This window comes from Ambystoma mexicanum, chromosome 3q, assembly GCF_040938575.1.
Source record: "Ambystoma mexicanum isolate Mex_15411 chromosome 3q, UKY_AmexF1_1, whole genome shotgun sequence".
Lineage (NCBI taxonomy): Eukaryota > Metazoa > Chordata > Amphibia > Caudata > Ambystomatidae > Ambystoma > Ambystoma mexicanum.
Genome location: NC_090926.1, coordinates 30,562,075 through 30,589,541, shown reverse-complemented (window position 1 = coordinate 30,589,541; position 27,467 = coordinate 30,562,075). Strand labels below are relative to the sequence as shown.

Here is a 27,467-nt window from a genome sequence, read left to right as displayed (position 1 = left end):
GTCTTGCACACTTTCTTCTAAGGAGAAGGTCAATTGAACTATATTTGTATATTTCACTTTAAGATATGTTCACATATTGTGCGTAAAATTCAAGGGTGCCAGCTTTTGATTTTCGCTATGGTAACAAATGTTCCCACACAGAATGAAGTGAGAGAGCCGTGCTCATCCCCAGTCAAAACAGCACATTTTGGAGCACATGTTGCAGCAGGAATAGGAAGAAAGCCACATGACAGTTTTGGCCTGCTCACCCCCTCCATTCAAGCTTCAGAGGGTACATTTATGAGACTCCCTTCTCATTTTGTAGTTAGCAGCACTTGATAAACAGCTACTATCTATTTGGAGTTTATTTCTTTTGACATAAAAATAATCATTATCTCCACCAAAGTGATTGCTCAAGAGCAAATCCTTTTATCACACTATGGGCCTTATTACAACTCTGGCGGTAGCCGTGCTGTTAAAAACGGCAGGGCTGCCGCCGAAGTTGTATTTTTTTCGGCACCCACAAATGGGCAAGAACCGGGTCATGCCGAGCTCGGTGGACCTGGTAATTGGCCATTTGCGGGTGCCGGAATCTAGGGCCTCCCGATCCCCATTCTGCCCCATAGGGCTTAATGGGGATGGGGATGTCGGCTGCACCGGCACATTCAGAGTTGTGCTGGTGCATCCGACGTGCTCTGCTTGCGGGTGCCGTTACACCCGCCAGGAAAAACCTGACGGCTGAGACGGCACCCGCGAGCATAGCTTGCAGTATGGCGGTCTGGGAACTACAGTACTGGCATGCTTACCGGTACCGTAGTTCCCGGACCGCCATGCTCGTAATGAGGCCCTATACCTTATCTGCTAATATTAGAAGCCTCTACAATGTGGAAAGGTTGTGTTCACAAAGTCTTCATGGGAAGAAAAGAAAGGAAAATAAGGGGCAGAGAGTATTGAATGATTTACTACAATCATTTTGACTTGTAGAAATGTTACACATTCATCTTTATTCTCTGGAAAGTGTTCATAGCATCTTGCTTTGAGAGATAGTACCCTACTTAAGCACACTATGAAACAATAAAATAATTGTTGTGTGTTTACACTGAAAAAACAGTTATCCATGATTTCTTGAAGGAGGCAAACGGGAAAACACAGATGAACACAGATTCTGAAATGTTTTGAAAAGACTGGAAAAACACCCCTAGAAGTAAAAGAAAATAAACCCCTAAAACAGGAAACCCTAAATATGTATTTCTTTTCCCCTTGTTATTCATACACATAAAAAATACATGTTTACTTCTTACAATTGGGCAGTTAAAATAGTAGTTTCTTCCTGTGGTACTATGGGCCTACTGGTCCAAACATATCGATGGAGCTGTAAGGGTGAAAGCAGGAGCGCACGATTCTACATGTCTTTTTCCTACTTTTTATTTGGAGTATTTGGACTCCCTATCTTTATATTTTGGGAGTATTTGCCAATTTTTAGTGCATAAAAGTGTCCAATACACACCTTATCTGTAGGGCTGGCTATCAGTATAGGCAATTTTGGAATATTGATGATTTTGCAACTTTTCGAAAATAAAAGGAAGTTAGGGCACAAGTTCAGCATACCAGTCTGGGGTATACTGGCTATATTGACATTTAACCAACTCCACCCATTCGCCCTGCGCAGGGATAGAGCGGGGTCCAGCCCTATTCTATCAGTATAGGCGAGTTCGAGAGATATGACACAATAAAACATACACAAGGCTATAGCAGACCCCCACGTGCATGTCAGCTACAGACCCATGCAACGCAGGGTGGTACCGCTAGTACTCAATGTGCAAAAGATACATCTGTCTCAAATGAACTAAAACAGTGGTCTATATGAAGAGGAATACAGAGAAATGCATTCTACTCTTTAATCTTTACTGGCACACTGGGTGACATCACAGTCTAAAAAGCAAATGAAATGTTGAAAGCCCTTTTCAATTCAGACCTATCCTTCTCTGCCCAAGTAAATGCTACAGTCCAGAGAGCACATTTCAACAGCCGTGATCTAGCAGTCATCCGCTTTCTACAAACCAATCACTGTGTGGTGCTAACCTGACCTTTAGTCAAGGAATGGCCTGATTACTGTAATATTTACACGCATCATAAAAATGAATTGACAGGCTACCAAAGGTGCAAATCCAGGCAATCACAACAGGATTACGCATGAAGTAAGAAGACATGGAAACTTACCCAATTATTACAGCTCCCTCCTGGGTGTCAGAAATCACCTAATAAGCAGGAACTACCCGAGGGAAACAAGGGTCTAGAACGTAGTGTGCCGCAAATCTAAACTTCTCCAGGGAAGCAAACTATGGCCCTCGTAATAAGTTTGGTGGTGCAGGAAAAATGTGGAAGCAATTCTGTGACCGCCACTTTTCTCGCACTGCCAAACTACAAATTTGGCGATGGGGTTACCTGATTTACCTCCAGCCAAGAGCTGGTGGTAAATCAGGCCTCTGCTGGCAAAAAACAGCTGGTATTGCCGGTAATACCAGCAATTCCCCCCTCCCCCATTGAGTCCTGGTGGACTCCACGGAATGGGGATTTAGTAATATTCCCCCACCTGTAATATCCCAGAAGTTCAACGATATCAGGCGGCGAGAACGGTAATACCATTTGTTGATATCCTGCCTGAATTACCAGCTTGATACCGGCAAACCTGTAATGACCCTCTATATCTTTTTATCCATTATATGTGACCCAATACCCTTTATATGTGTCTCCCAGGCATCAGTTTGCCTGGGAGACAAAAGTGTCTCTTGGTAGCTGTGTGTGTCAAACTAACAAGGCTCTTCTAGGCTACAAGCAGTTGCTAGTCAACTCCCAGCTCCCCTCAATTTCGAACCCTGCATTATATACTTTTCCAAAGTCACAGAGCTAAGGCCACACAGGTATGTTTGATTGGCACCAGCCAGCTGGCCTTGGGAGGCAAAAGTAGCTCCATGTAGCTGTTATGGTCAAGCTACAAGCAGGAGCTAAATAGCTGCCAGCAATTTCAAGCCATTCAGCACACCTGCCTCCAACCCTCACTTACCCTCTACTAGAAACATTGTAAATGTCAAACTCTGAAATCCCCTTGTTGAAGTCAAACTAGAAGTAAACTCTATAAGGTTGCAAGGCCCACGGCTTGAGAAAAACACTCAATTGCTCCCAACACCACAGGGGAACCCCTGAAACCTGACTTGTTATTGACACGCCTTCAATGACTTGTAATCACAAGGGTATCAGCCCCATTAAACGATAGGGCTCAAGTACAAACCCCACCTTTTCAATATGCTATATTATAACTTGGACAATCTATACATTGCTAGGATCAAAGAATAAAAGACAACTGGAGGTTCCGATAACAGCACAGAAAAAAAGAACTGAATACAAAGTGCAAAACATAATTTTGATTGAGATTAATTAAAAACATTAAATTCAAAGAATTGGTGAATTAATCACACTTGATTTCAACTCTAGGCAGTGTGCTTCAAAACGTAGACAATTAGTATACATTTATTCAATGTCTTATAAAATGATTCAATATTTCACTGAAAACATTTTCATACAAAAGATGAGAAAACACAATGCATACAATAAATACCAAACATTTATATGTAGTCAACACGCTTTTTCAACTTAGGTGTTGATGCAAACTATTTAATACACCCTCTTTATTTCTTAAACAGGGAAAGTCGACTAGTTCTCAACCAGTTACTGCGTTATCAACGTGGCAATTTTCACCGGGGCTGTTTTCACCGTGGTGTTTGCACCTCAGATGGTTTTTGGCGATTTTTTCTTTTTTTAAATATATCCGACGTGTGTATGTGTAGGGGTTTTGGGTGTGGTGGGTGATGTGGTGGCAGGGTTATTTTGGGGACACCCCACCCATTAAAAACAAATCGACAAAAACGTGATGCTGCAATGAAAACATGTGAAACCGTTCCGACAATATGCCGATTTGAAAGGGTTCTTGTATTCATCAGGACTGGATATCACATGTCCTGTGTATGAACTTCCACACCCAGGTGGTACACAATGAATACAGTGCTGACAGGTACAGGACCTCTGCCTGAGGCAAAACAGAATAAATGTTCAGGAAGTGGCTTCCTCCTCTTTTTGATATGTTCATTGATATTATTTTATGCCCATGATCTGCTTAAATCTGTTCAGCATCTCAATATGCCAAACATGTCGTCTTTCTGTACTGCGGGAGTGGGCAGGTCTTACAAATGTTTCCTATCTATCTCAGGACGCAAACATACGTGCTTATCATTTGGTGCTGATGTAACTGCCTCACTGCTGATATACAGTGCTCCGGGTACAGTGGTATGGGAAGCCTAGGCTTCTCGCAATGTAACTCATGCCATTCTCAACTTCCACAACTGATCAAAAAATCATCTCTCAGCCTGGTTACAAATTCTGATCCGTGGACTTTTAGTGGCCGCTGGTCAGTAATTGTGACACTTTATAAAACAAATAACTTGAATAAAAGAAATACAGTTGATTAATATTTACATTTCAGCCATTTTAAAAAATATAGGGGTGCAGGAAATTAACAATTAAGGTTATTTTTCTTTTTTCATAGGCACTTTCCTCTGGTTTTATGTGGAGACAACACAGAGGAAAACTACTTCACGAGCAAAAGTTGAAAAGCTACAAGTATAGGAATTGGCACTCACCGAAAAGCTTTTTGCGGGTTCTGCGGGGTAACCAGCAGACAGTCCCAGGAACGGGCATTCATGTTGCTATAGAGGCAAATCCTACCATCCTCCTTACTGGGTGTGAAGGAGGCATACTCTGCAAGGGGCACTTCACGTACCTTGTAGGGGTTGGAGAAGATGTTGGCAACGCCGGACAGGCTGCTGACAAGTCGCCCAAAGAACTGCATGGCCCGATCTAGAGAAAAAGGGATAGTGTGCAGTGTGAATTGATGGCCCATGAAGGAAATGCATCTTCTGGAAGCTTTTGCCCTTCCACTCACCCAATGTTCATCTGCAAGCCAAAAGCTACCATAGGATGGCCACAAAAGAAATAGTCTCTCACATAAACATGACTGTTGTCAGTCAAACATAGGAGACAGACAAGAGGACATGTTTTCAACAAAGTGATCTTATTAAAGAAATTAATGCCTCAACTGGCCCTGACTCCAAAATGATGGATTGCCTATTCTTCACAGAAAATAATAAACTAGCACTCGTCAGAATGTCTCACGGAAATTCCGTCCTCCATTTAGTATTCTGACCTATTGTCTGTCCCTAACACTTAGGAGAAACAAATAAAAACCCTGCCCAGGTAAGAAAAATCCCCCTTTTCTTGGCTTGTGGTGGCCGGTTTCTGTCCTCCCTCCAATTATGTACTTGGTTTTTCGTGTTCAAAATGTATCATTGAGACTTTTACTCTTCCTAGTGCCAATTTTCTCCGGATCCCAGTGGTTCGGCCTGGGGAGCCTGGTATAGCGGCATCATGCCTCTACAAGGTGTCTGTTTGCGCTTTATAAATCTCTTTAACATATTATACCATACCATACCCAAGCAAATGTTCTGATCAGTTCAATCAGTTGCACACTCAACTGGAATAACTGGTCTTGTGAGTCTTTCTTTTCTGTCACAACAGACTTTGTGAGCGAGTCTTTGTTCCTTGGGAACGTCTTTTACCCCTGCTCGGAGTCTCTGGTATTCTGGTACCTCTGGATTCTGTCACTAGTTCACCTCTGGTGGGTGTCTCACCCTCTTGCAGGTTATTGTATGATTCAACTTGTTACATTTCTCACCCCTTTGTCGGATGCCTAGATTCTTAGCTGTGCATAGGCTAGAGGGGTCCTCAGGCCTTCGTGGCTACTCTTTAGTTTCACCCCTTCAAGGTGCATCTCGATGCTCGGCCCCTCGTGAGGTATTTGGCCTCAAATCATCTGGGTTTTGTATTGTGTTCACCCCGTCTTGGGATATCACGTTGCTCAGAGCCTCGTGGGCTATGTGGCTACTCGGGCCATCTGGATTTTGTAATACACTCACGCCTTTGTCGGGTATTTCGGTGCCTCACGCCCTCCTCCCACTCCTCTCTGTCAGACGCGTACTTGGTTCTTAGTGGTGTCCCTCGTCAGGGAGGCGGCTTCTCCGTTTGATGCGGAACTGCAACTCAGACTTCCTCATGGTTGGGTCTCACATTTCGGTTTCTCCTGTCTGCAACCGACAAGCCTTTGGTGTTGGATCTGCTTGACACTGGTGTGCCGCGCCACTCGGCAGTGCATCGCTCCTCGGGTTCTCCGCCTTCCTGGAATCAGTAACATTCCGCAGGCCTATGGATTACTCCGCCCACCACACCGTCTGGTCATCTAGCGCTTACATTGTTTTCTGCCTTGTCATGAAATCATATCAAAGGCTTGTTCTTGTGTACTCATGCAGGCTCCGAACAACAAGATGGCGCACATAATTCATCTAATGCAATAACAGGGCACATTGAAGGCTCAAACAAATAGACAAGTGCATTACTCACTTCTGAGGACGTCCAAATAGAATAAAAGGGCCCACAGATGAAAAAGAGGTTTTAACAGTGTCTAATGATATCCCAGAGTTAAGCACTGGGCCTGACCAACGTAATGGCTGCTACAGGATTTGCTATATCATTGGGCTCATAAGAGGACTGAAGCCCAACCAATGAGATCACAGCTTTAACAGTGTCTGAGAATGTGTCTGAGAATGTTCTTATATCTTCCTAGAGCCACTGTGGTCCAAATTTAGTTGATGCTGACTTGCTAGTTTACTATCAGCAGTGACATAGTAATGTTCTGGTTTATCCAGGATTATATTCAATTGAGTTCCTTATGGTGTCAACTAATAAAAGTGTTAACTGCATCTGAGCTTCAGCCTCCTAATCACAATAGATATCATAGTGAAATCTGCAGTATCGACCAATAGGACATCATATAATGAGATCACTGTTCAAACTGAAGGGTTGATTAATGAGATGGCAGCATTAACTTTTTCTGATGAAATCGCAACATACCAGATCTTTCGACATGGACTATCCTAGGTAATGCTGATGGGAATTATAGTCTAAAAACACTGCAGTGTCAAAGGTTTTACACCCCTGCTATGGACCCCAATAAATAAAAAGATTTAAAAGAGTCAGGCGCCATTAAAGGTTTGATCACTAAGACAGAGCAAGACAGAACATTTAGCCTTATCTAGTGGCATATCAGTCATTAGTGATCTAACCAATGAGACAGCAACATGAACTGTACCAAGTGACAGCACAGTGTACACTGTCGTCGGTTCAATGAGATGTATATTTTACCAGCATTTCAGAATATCTCAGTACACACTGCAGCAATGACCACTAAGATGGGAGGGTTAGCATTGTCGGACGATTTTGCAGCAAATAATGAAGACTGAACTAATGTAACCCTGCTTTAGCAGTATCTGATGAGATCACAGTGAGGCAGCGATTTCCATGGGCTAATTGTGCATAATGAATAATGAATGTGGAAGACAGATGAATGTGGAGAGCACATGAGTGTAGAGAGAGGTTGAGTGTAGAGAGAGGTTGAGTGTAGAGAGAGGTTGAGTGTAGAGAGAGGTTGAGTGCAGAGAGGGGAGGAGCGTGGAGAGCTGAAGAGCGTCCAGAACAGAGGACCGTGCAGAGCAGAGGAGCGTGGAGAGCGGAGGAGCATGGAGAGCGAAGGAGCGTGCAGAGCGAAGGAGCCTGGAGAGCGAAGGAGCCTGGAGAGCGAAGGAGCCTGGAGAGCGAAGGAGCCTGGAGAGCGGCCGAGTGTGGAAAGCGGCTGAGTGTGCGGAGAGCGGCTGAGTGTGCGGAGAGCGGCTGAGTGTGCGGAGAGCGGCTGAGTGTGCGGAGAGCGGCCGGGTGTGCGGAGAGCGGCCGAGTGTGCGGAGAGCGGCCGAGTGTGCGGAGAGCGGCCGAGCGTGCGGAGAGCGAACGAGCGTGCGGAGAGCGAACGAGGGTGTGGAGAGCGAACGAGGGTGTGGAGAGCGAACGAGCGTGCGGAGAGCGAACGAGGGTGTGGAGAGCGAACGAGGGTGTGGAGAGCGAACGAGGGTGTGGAGAGCGAACGAGGGTGCGGAGAGCGAACGAGGGTACGGAGAGCGAACGAGGGTGCAGAGAACGAATGAGGGTGCAGAGAACGAACGAGGCTACGGAGAGCGGACGAGTGCGTGGAGAGCGAACGAACTTGTGGAGAGCGAACAAACGTGTGGAGAGCGAACGAGTGTGTGGAGAGCGAACGAGTGTGTGGAGAGCGAACGAGTGTGTGGAGAGCGAACGAGTGTGTGGAGAGCGAACGAGTGTGTGGAGAGCGAACGAGTGTATGGAACGAACGAACGTTGTGGAGCGGACGAACGCATGGAACAAATGAGTGTATGGGTGAATAGTGCATAGAGCGGATGTGAACCAAAACACATAGAACGGACCTGACCGCTCAGAATTGCGCGACGTGCATATTTTGTTTTGGAATGCAAGGAATCTTTGAAAGAGCATACTGCATATCACACCCCACGCTTACTCTCTCCTTACACCACCATTCAACTAGAACACAGAGATATTATGACACCATTCGGTATAACTGTTCTCATATCAACATCTGCCGCTCACCCCCCATCACTCTAAGTAAACATGGCTGGTGTCACACCCCCAGCCAGGCGTTTCTCCTCAGGCCTAACGCCGCCACACTCGGTCTGGATAATTCCAGCCAGACCGAACACATATCCCTGATCTCTCAACACCACACCTACCGCTAAGAAGCAGCTACCACATGAATTCCGCACCAGCTCCACACATACCGGTGCGCACACGCACCTTTGGACTCTCTCTAATCTTTCCACTGACCCGAACTTCGGTTCCCAAGGGCGTTCAACCTACTAGCGCCTTCAGACCATACCAATGGTATATAAGGCGCTATACAAATGCAAAATAACAATAACAATAACAATAACAATAATGGAGAAATGGCCGATGGTGTATGGCTGCTTTAAAAGCAATCTATCTTACCACAGTATGCCGTGCTGGATCGACCAATGGGGTTCTGTTAATTAGGAGCTGAGAGCTATTTGGCATCTGCCTCTCGTCCAGAAGAGCATGGTTTACATGACACAAACGACTATCAGGAGCTAATTTTAACTCACGAGGACAACTGATGCTATTAAAATATACCCATGTAACGTTTTGTCTGTTGGCCATTAAGGAATTTAGATAAATGCATTTTAATTACATATGGGAGGCTTGTGATTTCAAGGTTTTAAAAAAGTAGAAATGAGGTACTAAAAGAAGCAAAAAACATTCAGTCCCCTTTTTGGATTTTACAATACTACACATTTCGACGGTAATAAATGGCATGGTACTCAAAGTACAGAGCAGACTCTTCATTCACTTGCATTTAAATTAGTGGAATTTAAATAATTGAGGATAAGCAAACTATCACTTAGTTGCACAGGGCTTATCTACAAGGTCTTTAAATGCATAACATTGTATAAGACCTTTTAAAACATAATAGGCAAATTGTTAAATTCCCAGTCTCTCATCCTAAATTAGATTTGATGTACAGTATCTACTAGTTCATCGCCCTTCCGATGTATCCCCTGTTCAATGACTGGTGTGGATTCCCAGGAGCTACTTTAAGCACCTGCTCATCACAAAGATATGGAGATGGATTCCGGAATGTTGGTTGCTGAGGCAGCAGCTTAAACCTGCAGCTCCTGGACCATTTAAAGATAATGAGCACTAAAAAAAGATTGAGGTGTCAGAAAACCACCTAAAAAACCCAAGCAGACTGCAGGGATGGATGCAATTCCCAACACTCAAGAAATGTATACTCTACTGCTGAAAGTGGCTCAGGATGTTGGTGAGGTCAAGTCATCTTTGGCAGATCTTACTCAGAAGGTGTCTCACCCGGATAACCGGGTCACTAAACTGGAGGCCAGCTCAGTCTCCCTGAGGGTGGAGATCACTGGAAGTTTCAGAGCTTACAATAATTTGAAAACAGAACTCCAGAAAGCAAAGGACAAGTCTCTTGAACTGGATTTGAAACTATGTGGAAGGAACCTAAGGCTGGTTGGGGTGGAGGAGAATGGTGAAGACGCTGGAAATATGGTGACCTTTTCACTGAAAATTATCTCTGATTGCTTTGGAGCCGATTTAATTTCAAACATTGACATAGACTTTGCTTACAGAGTTGGGAAAGTCTCCACGTCCAAAGCCAGACAGATCCTGGTGGCGCTTACAAGTGTGAGGGCAGAGGAGAAACTACTAAAGGCTGCCAGGATTAGAGGTAGTAGCAGCTTTAAGGGAAAACCTATTTCTATTTTCCTGTATTACCCTATGGAGATACTAATTTAAAGGAGGTCTTTTAAGGCAGCTAAATAACTTGACAAGAAAAAATGAATTAAGGCATATTTAAATAGAGCTGCAGTTCTGACATTATCTCTTCCTGATGGAGAAAAATCTACCTCTGTTGTGCATGAAGCACTTTTATGGCTTGAACAAGTGGGTTTGGAAACTGCCACCTGGTCAAACAATGACAGTAATGTTCACTAAGGTATGTGTTCCTCCCCGCACCCTTTTTCAGTGCTTTCTTTCTTGCTGCACCATTAATCAAACATTTACTTAATTACTTGTGATCAACGCTGTATTATCTTCAATTTCAACATCAACAAAATGAAGCTTGCTCAACCAGACCGTTAACGGAAAATAAGCTTAGGTCATTACCAACTTCCTCGAGGATTTGTTTCTATGATGGCTGAGTGTTTTGCATTTGGAATAAAGAAAAGGACCTCAGAACGTGCATCCATGTCGCAATGCAGGTGACATCAGCTCGCTTGTCAAGCTAATGAGGAAGTTCGTAATATGAAACGAAAAGTAATGGAACATCTGATTGTCCTTAAAGGCGCTGAGGCTTACATGGGACTGATTCAGACGGAGGGTAAGACATGCTGATAATATGCAACTAACAGACCGGAATGTAAAAATGGTCGAGAACGCAACTCTGATATATAATTTTTAGGTGGAGCCTTTGCGCTAGCTCCCACGCCAGATTTAATTGCACCGAGACCCCAAACATTTGTATACCTGGAATTAAACATTTGTATGCCTGGAATAAAACATCACAGTTGCTGCGAGCCCATCTAACATTGTAGGCGCATTATGAACATTCAGCATATCGAGTGATGTAGCATGCTCTGGGAACTATTGATGCAGTGTCCCGAGATACTCCAACACATGCTTTGGGAGTGTGTTAGAGTGAGTGATTTCTGGAGGAGACTCTGCATTATTTTTAACAATGTGTTAGGGCTGACCTTGGATAACGATTTTAACACATTCATTCTTGGTGATGATGAATCACGGAATGGTCTATGCACTTCTCAACGAAAATGGCTATTTAGGAGGTGCCTCAGTGGCTAAAAAGCCGATACTAAGAGGATGGAAATCGAGATTGTCTCCAGAAGTGAATTTTTGGATGGACGAAATGTTAAAATTGGCCGACATGGAAAGATTGATTTATCGTCGGAAGAAAACAATTTATTTTTTATAGAAGATATGGGGTAGATTCCTGGACATGTGCTAGCTCTAGCTATGCTTTCTTTAGTTGTTTTGTTTTTCTTTTTTGGGGGTAGGGGGAGTGGTTTATTAAGGCATGTTTTGACCGTATATTGCATCTGCTTAGTGTTGTAAAATATATAAATTACCAAACGGAATAACCGTTACTGCCACTTGGATTACAAGTAACGGTATGGCCGTGTTAGTCCCCATTTATGGAGTCCATATTGCTCCATGGGTATTTTGGCAGAATTAGCACTGGCGGTAATTCTGGCAATTGGGCATTTTGCTGGAGGTTCTTCCACCGCCTCACCACCAAAGTTATAGTATGTGGTTCAGTAATACAGTGGTAATGCACTGGTAACAGAGTTACTACTGCATTACCTCTGTTTTGTCACGCACCGCCCTACTTGTAATGAGGACCGTAATCTTGTTTCGTTTCTATTAAAAATGTGCCAGTGAGCATCAAAGACTTCATGCTCACAGAGCGTTATTCTGCCTTTCAATACCAGGGACTCCTCTATATGGCAGGACTTGGGACTCACATTGCACAGTAACTGATGTTAGCCAGCATCTACCCCCTCACTTCCCTAACCCTCCCTCAGCAGAGAACTAGGTACACCCTAAAAGAGATTGGGCCAGAACTATCTGGACAGGAGCAGGAGTCTACCGTCAAGAGTGGAGGAAGAGGTCTTATGCTAGGATCCCAGCATCCAATCAGACACCAATCAAGAATTATGTTGCAAAGCAAAGAGTGTGGGCACAGAGCAAGCTTCTGTAAAATGCTTCTTTGTTCCCCGACACAGACATGGACACTGTGCAACGTGAGTCGGCATTCCAACCATACGGCGGCCCTGTGCCGCACTTCTAGTGATGTATTTGTGTGGCACAGTGAGATAAAATGATTTGCCGAAGAGCATACACTGACTAATTCACTGGATCAGCTGTAGTTCATAGAAATATTGTTTTCCATAGATCTTTGCTTAAAATAAATGTTGCAATTTATGTTAGAAAATTCCATCTGACTTTTGTATACAGTGCAAGAAATAGTGATTGTGTTATGCTATGAAGTAAATTGCTGGTTTTACAGCCTTTTCATAATTGTTTTTATATTTAGGGTGTATATTTAGCCATATTGTCAAAACCAGCAATATTCTTTTAATTCAAAAAGTACAGATTAGGATTATTTTGATTGTAAAAAGTCTCCAAGCCATAAGGCATACAGAGCAAGTACTGGGCCTGGGGTAGACAGGGCTAAAGGCCACTACTGCAGCATGGCCTCACAATGCAGTCAAAACAGAGCTTATGTTTTGGGTAGGTCTTGTGGCAGCGGGCGTAAGCAATTTTGCAGGTCCTTATATGTTAACAAGGTCAGCACAGGATAAGGACCCGAGAAAATAACCTCTGCAGGCAAGCCATCTCACTTTCCACATCCCTCGACCTGGTGAATCAACATGACCCACTTGCTCATGCCTCTTCATCCGCCTCAAGGTATGTTTGGCATTGAACAATGTTCTGTTTTGAAAAGTACATAAATAAAAATAAACTACTTGGACAAGCTAGCTGGCCATGTATGAGGCTGGGGAACTCTGGAGTTCCTGCCGATCCGGAATATATCCTACCGAAACCTGCCTTCCCTGTGGCAAAATCCTGGCCCCAAACACAGGATGGTGGATGGGAAGACAAGCGGCGCGTAATGCGAGCATCGATTACTTAAAGGGCAGATTATTGAGGAAGATATCCGAAGTTCTTTTTTCGGCGGACCTGTGGAGCGCCACTCAAAATGGCCGCTGTGCCCCAGGACAAAGGCCCTGGAAGGGCAGCGCAGCGGTGAGGGAGCAGTGGCACCCTGTGGCCACCGATTGCGGACCCGACGTGAGGGAAAACTCCTGCAAGGAGATTGCACGGTGCTGCTGAGGTAGTGCGCACGAAAGAGTGCGAGCGGGCGCCTGTGACGTTGTTGTGCCCGGGGCGTCCCTGGAGGAGGAGGAAGGACGGAGATGGGCGGGTCGAGGCGAGGGCGGTGGGAGCTGCTGACCCCCCCTGCAGTTGCAGCTCCGGGGTGTGCGCGGCCCGTGGACGCCATTGGGACTCTGCTGCACACGTCCCCCCGCTCAGGACGCGCAGCATCTAGGGGGCTTGCTGCCGTGCCCGGCGGGGCGCACGTACACCGGAGGCCGTTGGGAGGAGGAGCAGCGCGGGGCAGTGCAAGCGGACCTCCTGAGCACAGATGAGTTGCGGGCTGCCTGCGCGACACAGGAGCCGGGGCCCCAGATTGCGGCTTGGTGCGGAGCCCAGAGAAGACCCCCCCCAGCTGGGAGTGGGGGTGATTTAAAGTGCCTCGGGTGCGGCCCTGCAGCGCGGACACCCATGTGATTAACTGAAGAGGAGCTGATCCTCTGGGGTCACCATTGTTGGAGCCATATAAGGGTCGAGCACAGCTACGCTCTGGCCCATAAAGGAGCACCCAGCCCCCATGGGAGGCGGCTACGACAAGCCAAGGCAAACAGGCCGGGGGATGCTGGTGCACTGGCCACAAGTGCGCAGGAGTTGGGACTGTGAGGCCCATCAGGATATGAGAGTTGGGAAGCTACAGTAGTCTAAGAGGCCACAAGGTGGTAGGAACTGCGGCACTGAAGCACGTCCGGGGGGCACAATCCGGGCCAGCCGAGCCGGGACCAGTGGACAGATCCTGCGCCTTATACGGTTCAGAGCCCCCCCATGCAGACACGGAAGGGTGAGGCCTAAACATAAGCAGATCACATGGGAATTGCACGGGATTGTCCCACAGAGTAACACTGCTGGAGCGAATAGCAATTGAAGAAGAACTCTCCCCTGGGGGCGGTTTACCTGGCCGCCCACGCTCACGAAGCTAAGCCCCTGACGGTGGCATTGCACCGATACGCCCGAAGCAGGCAGCCTGCTTGCCCAGCAGAGCGACAGACATGACGAGCAAGCTCAACAAAACCAAAGGGAAACAGCACACGATGGAGGATTACACCAAGACCCCGCAACCTATGGAGGGCGCTAGAAGCAAGGACAGCAGCGCCCGGCAAGCAGTCTCCCCGACAAGGGAAGATCGGCATACCCTGGAGGCTATTGCAGATCTGAAAGCTTCGTGGGAGACTAAATTGGAGGCCGCCATGACTACATTGAAGGTGGCGCTGGAATCAAAATTAGACGCAGTGCAAATAGACCTGAACCTCCTTCGACAAGATGTAAGGTCGATAGCTGATCGCACAGGAGAACTGGAAAAGGGAGTGGAGGCCAACACTGTGGCTTGTGCTTCACAAGCCCTGGAGACCCACGCGTTACAACAGCAGGTGGGCAATCTGGAGAGCAGAGCTGAGGAAGCGGAGGGAAGAGCGCGAAGGAACAACATACGCATCGTGGGACTTCCCGAAGGAGAGGAGGGAGCGAACCCCACAGAGTACGTGGAATCCTTGTTCCTGCAAGAGATCGAAGGGGGCACACTGTCTCAGGGATTTGCAGTGGAGAGGGCGCACAGAGCCCTGGCAAGGAGACCGCCCCCCCCGGGAACTCCCTGAGACCCATCATCGCTAAAATATTAAACTACTGCGACAGGGAACGCATACTGGAATACTTCCGCAAGGGAGGCACAATCCAGAGGGCATCCGCCTCAATAACAGCATTCCCTGACTACACTCTTCAGGTACAGCGAAGGAGATTACATTTTGGTGCAGTTAAGAGGAGGCTACAGGACTCGGGCCACAAGTACATGCTGATGTACCCAGCGAGACTGAAGACATTTCACAAGAACAGAACACTGTTTTTCGACACCCCAGAGGAGGCGTCGGACTGGCTGGATGCACAAAACTGGCCGAAAGGAAGGGAAGATCAGAAAGGAAGCAGCGCAGAGAAATGATTCAGTGATTCAATCAGTGAGGTGCTGTATAAAGATGCGCCAATGGGACTTGATTATAGTTGTGCTAAATAATGGGAAGGCAGAGTATGATGATGCATGACCGGGAGCAGAAGAGCACCCGACCTCAGACCCCCTTAGATAGGTTAGTACGGTTGCCAGTAGTGCGGTAACCTCCTGCTGGGTGTCCGGTACCGGAGTAGCTGGACGGAACCAAATGCGGGCTCGCCCGAGATCCAGGGATGGAGCTGGGCAATTGTTGGGGTTGGGAGGGGAGGGGAAAGGCGAGGGGAGGGAGTTGGGGTGTGTGTAGGGTTAGTGGTTAGAGAACGAGCATGTACCCGTGCGCCTCCGCGCGTAATCCAAGATGAGAATCCCCGGGCTGAGAACACCGGAGCGAGGGAAAAGAGGAGAGACCGAAAGGGGGATGGGTAACAATGGGTTAGAATGATAACCTGGAACGTCAGGGGGCTCAATACTTATCTGAAGAGGAATAAAGTGATGATGTAATTGAGGAGACAAAAAATAGATGTAGCCCTGTTGCAAGAGACCCACCTTACGAAGGAGAAACAGGAGGTAATTAAGAAAAAGTGGAAGGGCACTACTGTGGGTGCCACTTACTCAGCATATGCCAGGTGGGTGATTATATGGATTGCACCTCAGGTGCGTCTTCAGATATTACAGACTGTGGTGGAGCCTGATGGGAGGATGGTGGCACTTCCGGGACTCCTGGAAAACAGGGAAATAAGCATCATAAATACATACGCTCCTAATCAGGATACTGTGTTATACTACAAAACTCTATATAGGAAGATTGGGCCCCTCGTAAACAAATTGGTCATTGGGGGGGGGGGATTTTAACTGCACATTAGACCCTACACTAGACAGATCGGACACGAAATCTGATAAACCCACACCCGCAGCGAGAGCACTACGGGCCCTCCTGAGGGATTTTGGGCTCGAAGACACATGGAGGCAGCAGCACCAGATAGCAAGACACTATTCCCACTATGCAGCCCCACATAATCTATACACAAGGTTGGATTACATGTTCACCACCCGCGGAGTATCTAGGGAGCTGGTGGGCTCAGAATACAAAGCCAGGATTCTGTCGGACCCCTCCCCCATGGTCCTGGAGTGGAGGCATCAGCCCCCAAGAGCCAGAGTTCCCACATGGAGACTTAGAGCTGAGTCCCTGAGAGATGCTTCATTCCGTGAGGACCTTCGGGAGGAGATAATTAACTATTTTGAACTTAACACGGGAAGTGTGGAATCGGGAGGGACCCTGTGGGAGGCCTTCAAGGTGGTAATCAGAGGGGCGGCCATTGCCAAATCTAAAGGGCTCCAAAGAGACAGAGCGGGAGTTGCAGGATATCGAAAAGAGATTGGAAACAATAATGGAGAAGGACGGGACCTCGCAGGAACACTCTGAAGGGGCGAGCCAGTTGCAATTGGCAGGCAGAGAGCTATGGGACAGGCTCAGTAACCTAAATTATAAGAAATATATTGAACGGCAACATGCGGGCGGGGACAAACCAGGGAGGCTGCTAGCGTGGCCATATGAAAACGAGGAACAAAGGCCCGTGATTAGGGAGATAGTGGGGGAGGTGGGATAGATCTGCAATACCAAGGAAACAGTGAACGAGAGATTCCTCGAATTTTACAAACACCTCTATGCAGACGTGGGGGAGGACATGGAAAGCGAAACTCGCGGGGTCCTAGAGGACATAGGATTGCCCCAACTAAGCACAGAAGATAGAGAGAACTTAGAAGCCCCAGTCACGCTGGAGGAACTAGAGGCAGTGGTGACGCATCTACCCACGTGCAAAGCCCCTAGCATGGATGGGCTCCCCAGTGAGTTTTACAAAACATACAGACAAGAGATCCTACCCCCACTGCTGGCCATGTTAAATGAGGCATATGAGATTGGAAGACTGCCGGAGTCCCTGAGAGAGGCGATGATTATCCCCCTCCTCAAGCCAGGCAAACCCAGTGTGGACTGCAGGTCGTACAGACCACTGTCCATGCTGAACCAAGACAGTAAGATCCTTACCACAGTATTCGCTAATAGACTTAAGCCAGTGATAAATAAACTAATACACCCTGACCAAACAGGATATGTTCTGGGTAGGAGCATATCCGACAACCACAAGAGGCTCCATCATATCATTGAGCAGACAGACGGTGACCCAGACGAAATCGCAGTAGTCTCACTGGAAACAGTCAAGGCGTTTGACTCGGTCCGATGGCCATGGCTGATGGCGGCCTTAAAGGGATTCGGGATGGGACCTGGGTACTTGCGATGGGTGAAAATGCTTTATAGCTCCCCCACAGCCAGAGTAAGAACGGGAAAATCATATCGGAGAGCTGGCAGTTGGGCAGGGGCGCGAGGCAAGGCTGTCCCTATGGTCACCAATGTTGTATATACTAGCACTTGAGCCCCTGGCCGTCTACCTTAGTCAAGAGTACAGTGAGATAGGGGTGCGCACCAAAGGGGGACCGCACCTAATATCGCTATATGCAGACGATATGCTTTTATACCTGCGCTACCCGGAGGGGAACTTGCAATATATCTTAGAAGTGATAGAACGCTATGCGGCCTTCTCCGGGATTAAGGTCAACCCCGATAAATCAACCATGTTTCCCCAGGGCAGATATAGAGACATTCCACAGACAAACCTGCCCACCCTGCAAATTGCATGGCAGACCGAAACGTTTAGATACCTGGGGATTAACATCTATCATAAGGCAGCGGCTGAGCACAAACACAATACAGAGAAAGCGGTGGAAGGGGTTAAAAATAGCCTGGAATTTTGGGTCAAGGTAGCCTTAGCTATGGTGGGTAGGACGGCCCTGCTGAAGATGGTGGTTCTGCCCAGGCTACTGCACTACTTTACAAACATCCCTTACATGGTGCCCAAGCGCTTCTTTACTAAACTGCACAGCCTGTGCAGGGGCTTCCTGTGGCATAACACAAGAAACAGAGTGGCCCTGTGGAAGCTTCAGAAGGCATATGATAAAGGGGGGATTAAGTTACTAAACTTTGAGATATACCACTTAGCGGCGCAATTACAATATGTAGCCAGGTGGCTGGCAGAAAACGAGACAGCAGAATCCAGGCTGCTGAAGGAGGAAAGTGCCCCTTACTTTTTACGAGAACTAATATGGCTTCCCAAACCAGAGATGCGAGGGGGACCAGGATTGCTCAGATTGGGCTGGGAGGTCTGGCACAAAGCGTGCCGGTCCATGGGGGGCTTGGCCCCGTGCTCCCCGTAGGCGCCACTTGTGGCGCTTTGTGGAGCAGATGTCCAACTCAGAAGAATGATCCGAAAATACTGGGAGCCTCTGGGCCTGGCCACTCTGTGGGACATCTGGCAAAAGGGAGAGGTTATAGATTTCCAAACAACAGTAGATGTGACGAGGGTACAGTTAGGACAGCACATCACATAACAGAATTGTCAAAAAAGTGAAAGAAACATGGTCTGAGCTAGAGTTGGTGGAGCTCCCGTTACGGCCATCGAAACAATGTATGACATCTCAGGGGTGGTGGGGGCACGAAATATCCAGGATTTATGAATTAGCTATGCTGAGAGTGAGGAAAGAGCTCACCGATCTAAGGCGGGATTGGGAGGAGGAGGCAGGAGAAGCCATGCAAGACGGGCAATGGGAGAGGGCCCAGAAATATCACAAGAAGGTGTCTAGAAATGCCAGGTTACAACAAATCCAACTATATGTCACTCATAGAGCATATATGACCCCCGGTATGATAGCGAAATTTGGAAACGCAGAGGCACAAAAATGCCCCAAGTGTTGCAAAGAGAGAGTCGGGATGATCCACATGTTCTGGGCATGCCCAGAGGTTGGGAAATTTTGGGGAGAGGTTAAACTCAAGCTATCCGAGAAGGGGATTAAGTTAGACGTAGAATCCATCTGGGCATGCATGCTAGGGGGATTTACCAGGTCACGTAAATTGAAACATGTATGCAAACTCAAAGACTTAGCGTACATCCTTGGCAAGAGGAGAATCGCCATGAGCTGGAAAGCCGCTCACAGACCTAGAGTGGAGAGGTGGTGGGAGGACCTCCTCAAGTGGGCAGATGCGGAGACAATGGAATGGTACGAGGCTGCTAGAAAAGGAGAGGGAGAGGAAGTGGGACCACTGATGGAATGGAGACAAATGATAGCCTCGCTACATGGGTGCACCTGCAGTGACCCCAGTGACGAGGACCTCCTTGAGAACCTTGAGGAGGACTTACCCTGAGCAACAGATACGGGAGGTACAAAGAGTAGTGCTTGAGTTTTGGGGGAGTGAGGGGGGAAGACGTTATAGAGACAAACATGTAATGCATACTGTGATACACAGGTAACTGGAAATGTCAGGAGTGTTGTTATATGTTGTGTGTGGAAATTAATGAAAAATATATATTTTTTAAAAAACTACTTGGACAAATACATGAAGCTTTATAGAAATATGTTCAGCAAATAAAATATGAATGTAGTGTTATTCGGTCCCCTCCCCATCTTGAATAGAAGACTTGTCTTGTATAGTGCCTGTCTGTGCATGCTGTAAACTGGTGATGTCATGTGGAGTGTTGTGATGTGAATGTGAGAATGTCATGGTTGAAGGTTCCACACTCAGGCAGTTACAGCGCGACTGCCTGGGTGACGGGTGCCAATGTTTTTATGTCCATATAACTTAACTGCAACTGTAACTTAAGATGCTGACATTAAAGCTAAAGCAACCCACAAAGAAGCCTGGAAGTAGCTTTATTACAACGCGACGAGTTGGTCCCGAAAAAAAGAACCTGCGTGCAAGAAACAGAAGGGAAGCTGAGGAAGCCTGCTGCGGGGGGTGCAAGAAGATGAAGGACAACACTGCCCCCAAAATCAAGTAAGACCCATCACCCAGAGCGACAAGGGGGAGGATGAGAGCTCCATAAGAGGAGTGTGAAGCTGCCCACAAGCAGGAGGGAGAGCTTTGTCCAGGAGCTAGAGGGAGGATCTGCCCATAGCAGGAGAGGGAAGCTGCGCCCAGAAGAGGAGGGAGAAGATGTGCCCAAGGGCTGGAGAGAGCATCATGTATCAAGAGGATGCCCATGAATTTAAGAGTGAAGCTGCGCCCATAAATTGGAAAGAGGAAGATGTTCCCATAAGTTTGAAATGGAGACTATGCCTGGATTTCAGTGACCGAGTATGACAAACTGTCAAAGAGGGGCTCACTGTCGTGTAAGTTCGGAGTCCACGGTTAAAGAAGTGTGCGCAGCAACTTTGGTGACACATATGTATTACGGCATTGATAAAGGAACGGGTGTTTACGTTTGAAACCCAGATGAAATGCCAGGGTTTCGTTACGAGGTGTTTACTGACGGTTGGACAGCTGGAGCTCACAAATGCTCAGCTGTTGCTCTGATAATGGTGATGTCAAATTCCATGAAAGGGGAGATGGCGAAGGAGTGGAACGCTGAGTTCCAAGGTTCGCCTGCGCTACTGTTTGAAGAACGCAGCATCTTCTATTTATGTGAAGATCAACTGGCTAAATTACGCAGTGAGCTACTGTGTTAGCATATGAGAAAAGGACCCTAGGCCGTCACACGACGTGCTGCATGTGACGTCAGTGTAACGGAAGAGGAGATGATACGCGGCATTGGAGCTTCATAGTGAGGAAGTTAAGGGGTCCAAAGGAAGAGCGCAATCATTAAGATGTCAGGATCTACAAGATGAACGGTATTCAATGAGAAAAGTTGTGAGCATTATATTTTGTGATGAATCGCACCGACACGGGACAGATCAGTGGTATGGAGGGAGTAACGAAGCGAAGAAGGTGAGTTATATAGTTGTGGCCGGTGCGGTTTATTTTATTATGCACTGTTTAGGAATATTAACATAAATACACATTTGGAGTGCAGAATAAGTAGTTTGTTTATTATACTGTTTAGGAATATTACATATATGCGCAGTTGGAGTTTTAGTGATATGGAGTGCACTTGTGTTTTCCGTGTGAGAACAAGAAGTTTTTGTTTTAAGTCTGTATGTGCAAAAGTTTAATGGTGGGAAGTAGTATAGTAGGAGTAGTTAATGTTGTAGAAGTAACCTTTTTGAGGAATTTTTGGGTAAAGCCTCCTGCTATGGACTTTTTGGGAAGCATGGAAAAGAAAACTGTTCTGCATTAAGTGTTTTAGGTTTAAAGTGTTTGAGGTTTCACAGATTAGGGGTGAATCCACCCATAGACTCTTAGCTGCAAAGTTAATGTGGTAATGGTGCAATGAGGTGCACACGGAGTATTGTAAACATGAACTATGTAGAAAGGTAGTTATGGTACGAGTATGTACAATGTAGATCTAACCCTTTTGAGGATTTGCAGCAAAGAGATTGCAAGATCACGATTTGGACTTAATAGGTTTTAAGGATGTATTTTTAGATTAGGGCCTATGGCGGGCCATGGACTTTTAGATGTAGGTGATCCATATATTGTTTGAATCTTTAAGAGAGGTTTAAGAGAGTTATGTCTCATGTTAAAATTAAAGATATGTAGGTAATTGGTTAGGAGATGATTGATCTGTGTGACATGGGTGTGTGACAGGTCAGTAAATGGCATGTGTAAGTCGCCATGCCAGGTTAAAAGTATGGTTAGGGTTGAATGGTATGTGAGTTCTACCAGTTCTGTAAGTAGGGTGTGTGACTGTGGTTGAGTAGGCCACAATGGTATGGGAGGTAGCGCCTCCATTATTTGTGAGTTGTAAGTGTGGTTGAACAGCCACGAGTTCAGGGAGGGGAGGTAGCGCCACGAGCGTAAGTATGAGGTTTGGGAAGTAGCGCCTCCTGTATTAGTATGAGTGTGGTTGAGTGCCACGATGGTCTGGGATGTAGCGCCTCCACCATGAGTATGGAATGTGAGTTGTGAGTGTATGGTTGAATAGCCACAAGGTTTGGGATGTAGCGCCTCCAGTATTAGTGTGAGTGTGGTTGAGTGCAACGATGGTCAGGGAGGTAGCACCTCCAGCATTAGTATGGAATGTGAGTTGTGAGTGTGTGGTTGAATAGCTATGAGGTTTGGGAGGTAGTGCCTCCATAGATTAGTATGAAATGTGAGTTGTGAGTGTGTGCGGTTGAATAGCCACAAGGTTTGGGAGGTAGCCCCTCCAGTATTAGAGAGGGTGCATATGCGAAAATGCAGGGGTACCTGCTAGAGATGGTTCTTATTGGAGGTTTGCAGATTTGACAATGGGAGGCAGCATACATGGTGAAGGGGGGCACCCTCTGATCATGGAGATGGGGTATGCTGGAAATGTTTAGAGTTGCATCTCTCCATAAAAAGATGCACCATTTGTTCCCTCGTGTTTGCAGTGTGACCCTGTGTGTGTAGAATAGAATGTTTGTTGTGTTGTGCTTTGTGATGTGCTGGTGTGTGTGTTGTGTATTGGTAAGGGGAGGAGATGTGTTGTATAGTGCCTGCCTGTGCATGCTGTAAGCTGGTGATGTCATGTGGAGTGTTCTGATGTGAATGTGAGAATTTCATGGTTGAAGGTTCCACACTCAGGCAGTTAGAGCCCACCTGCCTAGGTGATGGGGTCCAGTGTTTTTATGTCCATATAACTTAACTGCAACTGTAACTTAAGATGCTGACATTAAAGCTAAAGCAACCCACAAAGAAGCCTGGAAGTAGCTTTATTACAACGCGACGAGTTGGTCCCGAAAAAAAGAACCTGCGTGCAAGAAACAGAAGGGAAGCTGAGGAAGCCTGCTGCGGGGGGTGCAAGAAGATGAAGGACAACACTGCCCCCAAAATCAAGTAAGACCCATCACCCAGAGCGACAAGGGGGAGGATGAGAGCTCCATAAGAGGAGTGTGAAGCTGCCCACAAGCAGGAGGGAGAGCTTTGTCCAGGAGCTAGAGGGAGGATCTGCCCATAGCAGGAGAGGGAAGCTGCGCCCAGAAGAGGAGGGAGAAGATGTGCCCAAGGGCTGGAGAGAGCATCATGTATCAAGAGGATGCCCATGAATTTAAGAGTGAAGCTGCGCCCATAAATTGGAAATAGGAAGATGTTCCCATAAGTTTGAAATGGAGACTATGCCTGGATTTCAGTGACCGAGTATGACAAACTGTCAAAGAGGGGCTCACTGTCGTGTAAGTTCGGAGTCCACGGTTAAAGAAGTGTGCGCAGCAACTTTGGTGACACATATGTATTACGGCATTGATAAAGGAACGGGTGTTTACGTTTGAAACCCAGATGAAATGCCAGGGTTTCATTACGAGGTGTTTACTGACGGTTGGACAGCTGGAGCTCACGAATGCTCAGCTGTTGCTCTGATAATGGTGATGTCAAATTCCATGAAAGGGGAGATGGCAAGGAGTGGAACGCTGAGTTCCAAGGTTCGCCTGCGCTACTGTTTGAAGAACGCAGCATCTTCTATTTATGTGAAGATCAACTGGCTAAATTACGCAGTGAGCTACTGTGTTAGCATATGAGAAAAGGACCCTAGGCCGTCACACGACGTGCTGCATGTGACGTCAGTGTAACGGAAGAGGAGATGATACGCGGCATTGGAGCTTCATAGTGAGGAAGTTAAGGGGTCCAAAGGAAGAGCGCAATCTTTAAGATGTCAGGATCTACAAGATGAACGGTATTCAATGAGAAAAGTTGTGAGCATTATATTTTGTGATGAATCGCACCGACACGGGACAGATCGGTGGTATGGAGGGAGTAACGAAGCGAAGAAGGTGAGTTATATAGTTGTGGCCGGTGCGGTTTATTTTATTATGCACTGTTTAGGAATATTAACATAAATACACATTTGGAGTGCAGAATAAGTAGTTTGTTTATTATACTGTTTAGGAATATTACATATATGCGCAGTTGGAGTTTTAGTGATATGGAGTGCACTTGTGTTTTCCGTGTGAGAACAAGAAGTTTTTGTTTTAAGTCTGTATGTGCAAAAGTTTAATGGTGGGAAGTAGTATAGTAGGAGTAGTTAATGTTGTAGAAGTAACCTTTTTGAGGAATTTTTGGGTAAAGCCTCCTGCTATGGACTTTTTGGGAAGCATGGAAAAGAAAACTGTTCTGCATTAAGTGTTTTAGGTTTAAAGTGTTTGAGGTTTCACAGATTAGGGGTGAATCCACCCATAGACTCTTAGCTGCAAAGTTAATGTGGTAATGGTGCAATGAGGTGCACACGGAGTATTGTAAACATGAACTATGTAGAAAGGTAGTTATGGTACGAGTATGTACAATGTAGATCTAACCCTTTTGAGGATTTGCAGCAAAGAGATTGCAAGATCACGATTTGGACTTAATAGGTTTTAAGGATGTATTTTTAGATTAGGGCCTATGGCGGGCCATGGACTTTTAGATGTAGGTGATCCATATATTGTTTGAATCTTTAAGAGAGGTTTAAGAGAGTTATGTCTCATGTTAAAATTAAAGATATGTAGGTAATTGGTTAGGAGATGATTGATCTGTGTGACATGGGTGTGTGACAGGTCAGTAAATGGCATGTGTAAGTCGCCATGCCAGGTTAAAAGTATGGTTAGGGTTGAATGGTATGTGAGTTCTACCAGTTCTGTAAGTAGGGTGTGTGACTGTGGTTGAGTAGGCCACAATGGTATGGGAGGTAGCGCCTCCATTATTTGTGAGTTGTAAGTGTGGTTGAACAGCCACGAGTTCAGGGAGGGGAGGTAGCGCCACGAGCGTAAGTATGAGGTTTGGGAAGTAGCGCCTCCTGTATTAGTATGAGTGTGGTTGAGTGCCACGATGGTCTGGGATGTAGCGCCTCCACCATGAGTATGGAATGTGAGTTGTGAGTGTATGGTTGAATAGCCACAAGGTTTGGGATGTAGCGCCTCCAGTATTAGTGTGAGTGTGGTTGAGTGCAACGATGGTCAGGGAGGTAGCACCTCCAGCATTAGTATGGAATGTGAGTTGTGAGTGTGTGGTTGAATAGCTATGAGGTTTGGGAGGTAGTGCCTCCATAGATTAGTATGAAATGTGAGTTGTGAGTGTGTGCGGTTGAATAGCCACAAGGTTTGGGAGGTAGCCCCTCCAGTATTAGAGAGGGTGCATATGCGAAAATGCAGGGGTACCTGCTAGAGATGGTTCTTATTGGAGGTTTGCAGATTTGACAATGGGAGGCAGCATACATGGTGAAGGGGGGCACCCTCTGATCATGGAGATGGGGTATGCTGGAAATGTTTAGAGTTGCATCTCTCCATAAAAAGATGCACCATTTGTTCCCTCGTGTTTGCAGTGTGATCCTGTGTGTGTAGAATAGAATGTTTGTTGTGTTGTGCTTTGTGATGTGCTGGTGTGTGTGTTGTGTATTGGTAAGGGGAGGAGATGTGTTGTATAGTGCCTGCCTGTGCATGCTGTAAGCTGGTGATGTCATGTGGAGTGTTCTGATGTGAATGTGAGAATGTCATGGTTGAAGGTTCCACACTCAGGCAGTTAGAGCCCACCTGCCTAGGTGATGGGGTCCAGTGTTTTTATGTCCATATAACTTAACTGTAACTGTAATTTAAGATGCTGACATTAAAGCTAAAGGAACCCACAAAGAAGCCTGGAAGTAGCTTTATTACAACTACAAATACCATAATTCAGTATGAGGCGAAAACAATGGCTGCTGGGTTTTGTAAATATACTTTCAAGACTCACAACACAAGATAACGTGCAAGAAGATTCCCTGGTTATTTTTCATTGTTTGGCAAAGGCATGCTTCAGGATGTGAGGAAATTGTGACATTCAAAAAAATAAAATAAATGCTTTATAGTGTGTCAAAAAATCACACATGAAAATAAGGGAGATAGTTTAACAATTTCTTTCTGTGATATATTTACATTTTCTCGAGGCATAGATTTGGGTAGCTAACTTGTGTATTTTGTGCGCTTTCCGAATAAAAATGCCCCTATTGCATTTCTTATCATTGTAACATTAAAACATAAGGTCTGTTACTCAAATTAACCATCACTTACAAACAGCGTCCTAGAGTGTTAAGTAGTTAAGTATTTGCAGGCTCCTGTGGGACCTGCTGAGCTGCACCTGCCGGGTTGCAGAGCGGGTGCGGGAGAAGAGTTTTTTCCAGAGCATCAGATGGTGGTTCGACGGAGAAGCACAGCCTCACTCTGAACAAGTACAAATTACTACTGCATGGAAGGAGCACATCCTTTTCTGGAAGCAGCACAGCCTCTCTAGAATACACTGTATTAGTAGTTGTCACAGATAGCCCCAAGAAGACACCAACTACCAGATGATGTTCAAAAGACTTGTATTTTGTTTTCCTATTGGTCGCCCCTCTATCTCTAATCTAGGGATGGACAATCCCACCCTAACACACGCTTTCCTGGACCTCGGACTGGTGCTAGTGATCGGCAACCCCTTCTGTCTAAAAGCTAGGTAGTTGATGGCCAAAAAGGCAAAGGCCTTATCGATCTAGACATCCTCAGGGAACAAGGCAACAATCTAGGTAACACCTATCCAGAAACCCAGTTGGAGAGCGCCTTTCAATCACTCTGGGGCACATGCCCGATCTTCTAAGCCATTGTACTCCCTTCCCTACTGTTCTACTCCCTCTCCCTGCTTCGCTGCTTCCTTCTCTCCCTCTTCTCCCACTGTCCCTTTCTGTCTCCTATCTGTCCCTCTCTTTATCCCTCTGATGGGCCTCTTGCTATGGCCTACCTCCAGACTCTGATTGTATTGCTTACTCCTCTCCACTCCAATACTACTACTGCTGCCCCCCTCCACACTACTACTACTCCCACCATCTCCACACCACTACTACCTTACCTCCACACCATTACTACCCCCAACTCCACACCAATACTACCTTACCTCCACCACACCACTACTACCGCCATCTCCACGGCACTACTACACCTCCACACCACTACGACCCCTCATCTACACCACTGCAACCCCTCCTCCACACCACTGCGACCCCTAACCCACTGCACCCCCTCCTCATCACCACTCCACCTCCCACTACTAACACTACTACTTTATAGCACACCTCAACACTACCACTCCACGACACCTTTTACTCAGTCACCTACCTTTCACTTT

General features: G+C 46.4%; 1 protein-coding gene across 1 annotated transcript in view; it reads right to left on the bottom strand.

Moving 5' to 3' along the window:
- The window catches only part of PLA2G6 (phospholipase A2 group VI), an 840,871-nt gene that overhangs the window by 710,272 nt on the left and 103,132 nt on the right, over positions 1-27,467 (bottom strand). The window contains exon 2 of the mRNA XM_069652989.1: positions 4,674-4,890. Within this exon, the coding sequence (XP_069509090.1) occupies positions 4,674-4,882 (209 nt within the window). The 5' untranslated portion in view covers positions 4,883-4,890. The remainder of the gene's footprint in view (positions 1-4,673; positions 4,891-27,467) is intronic.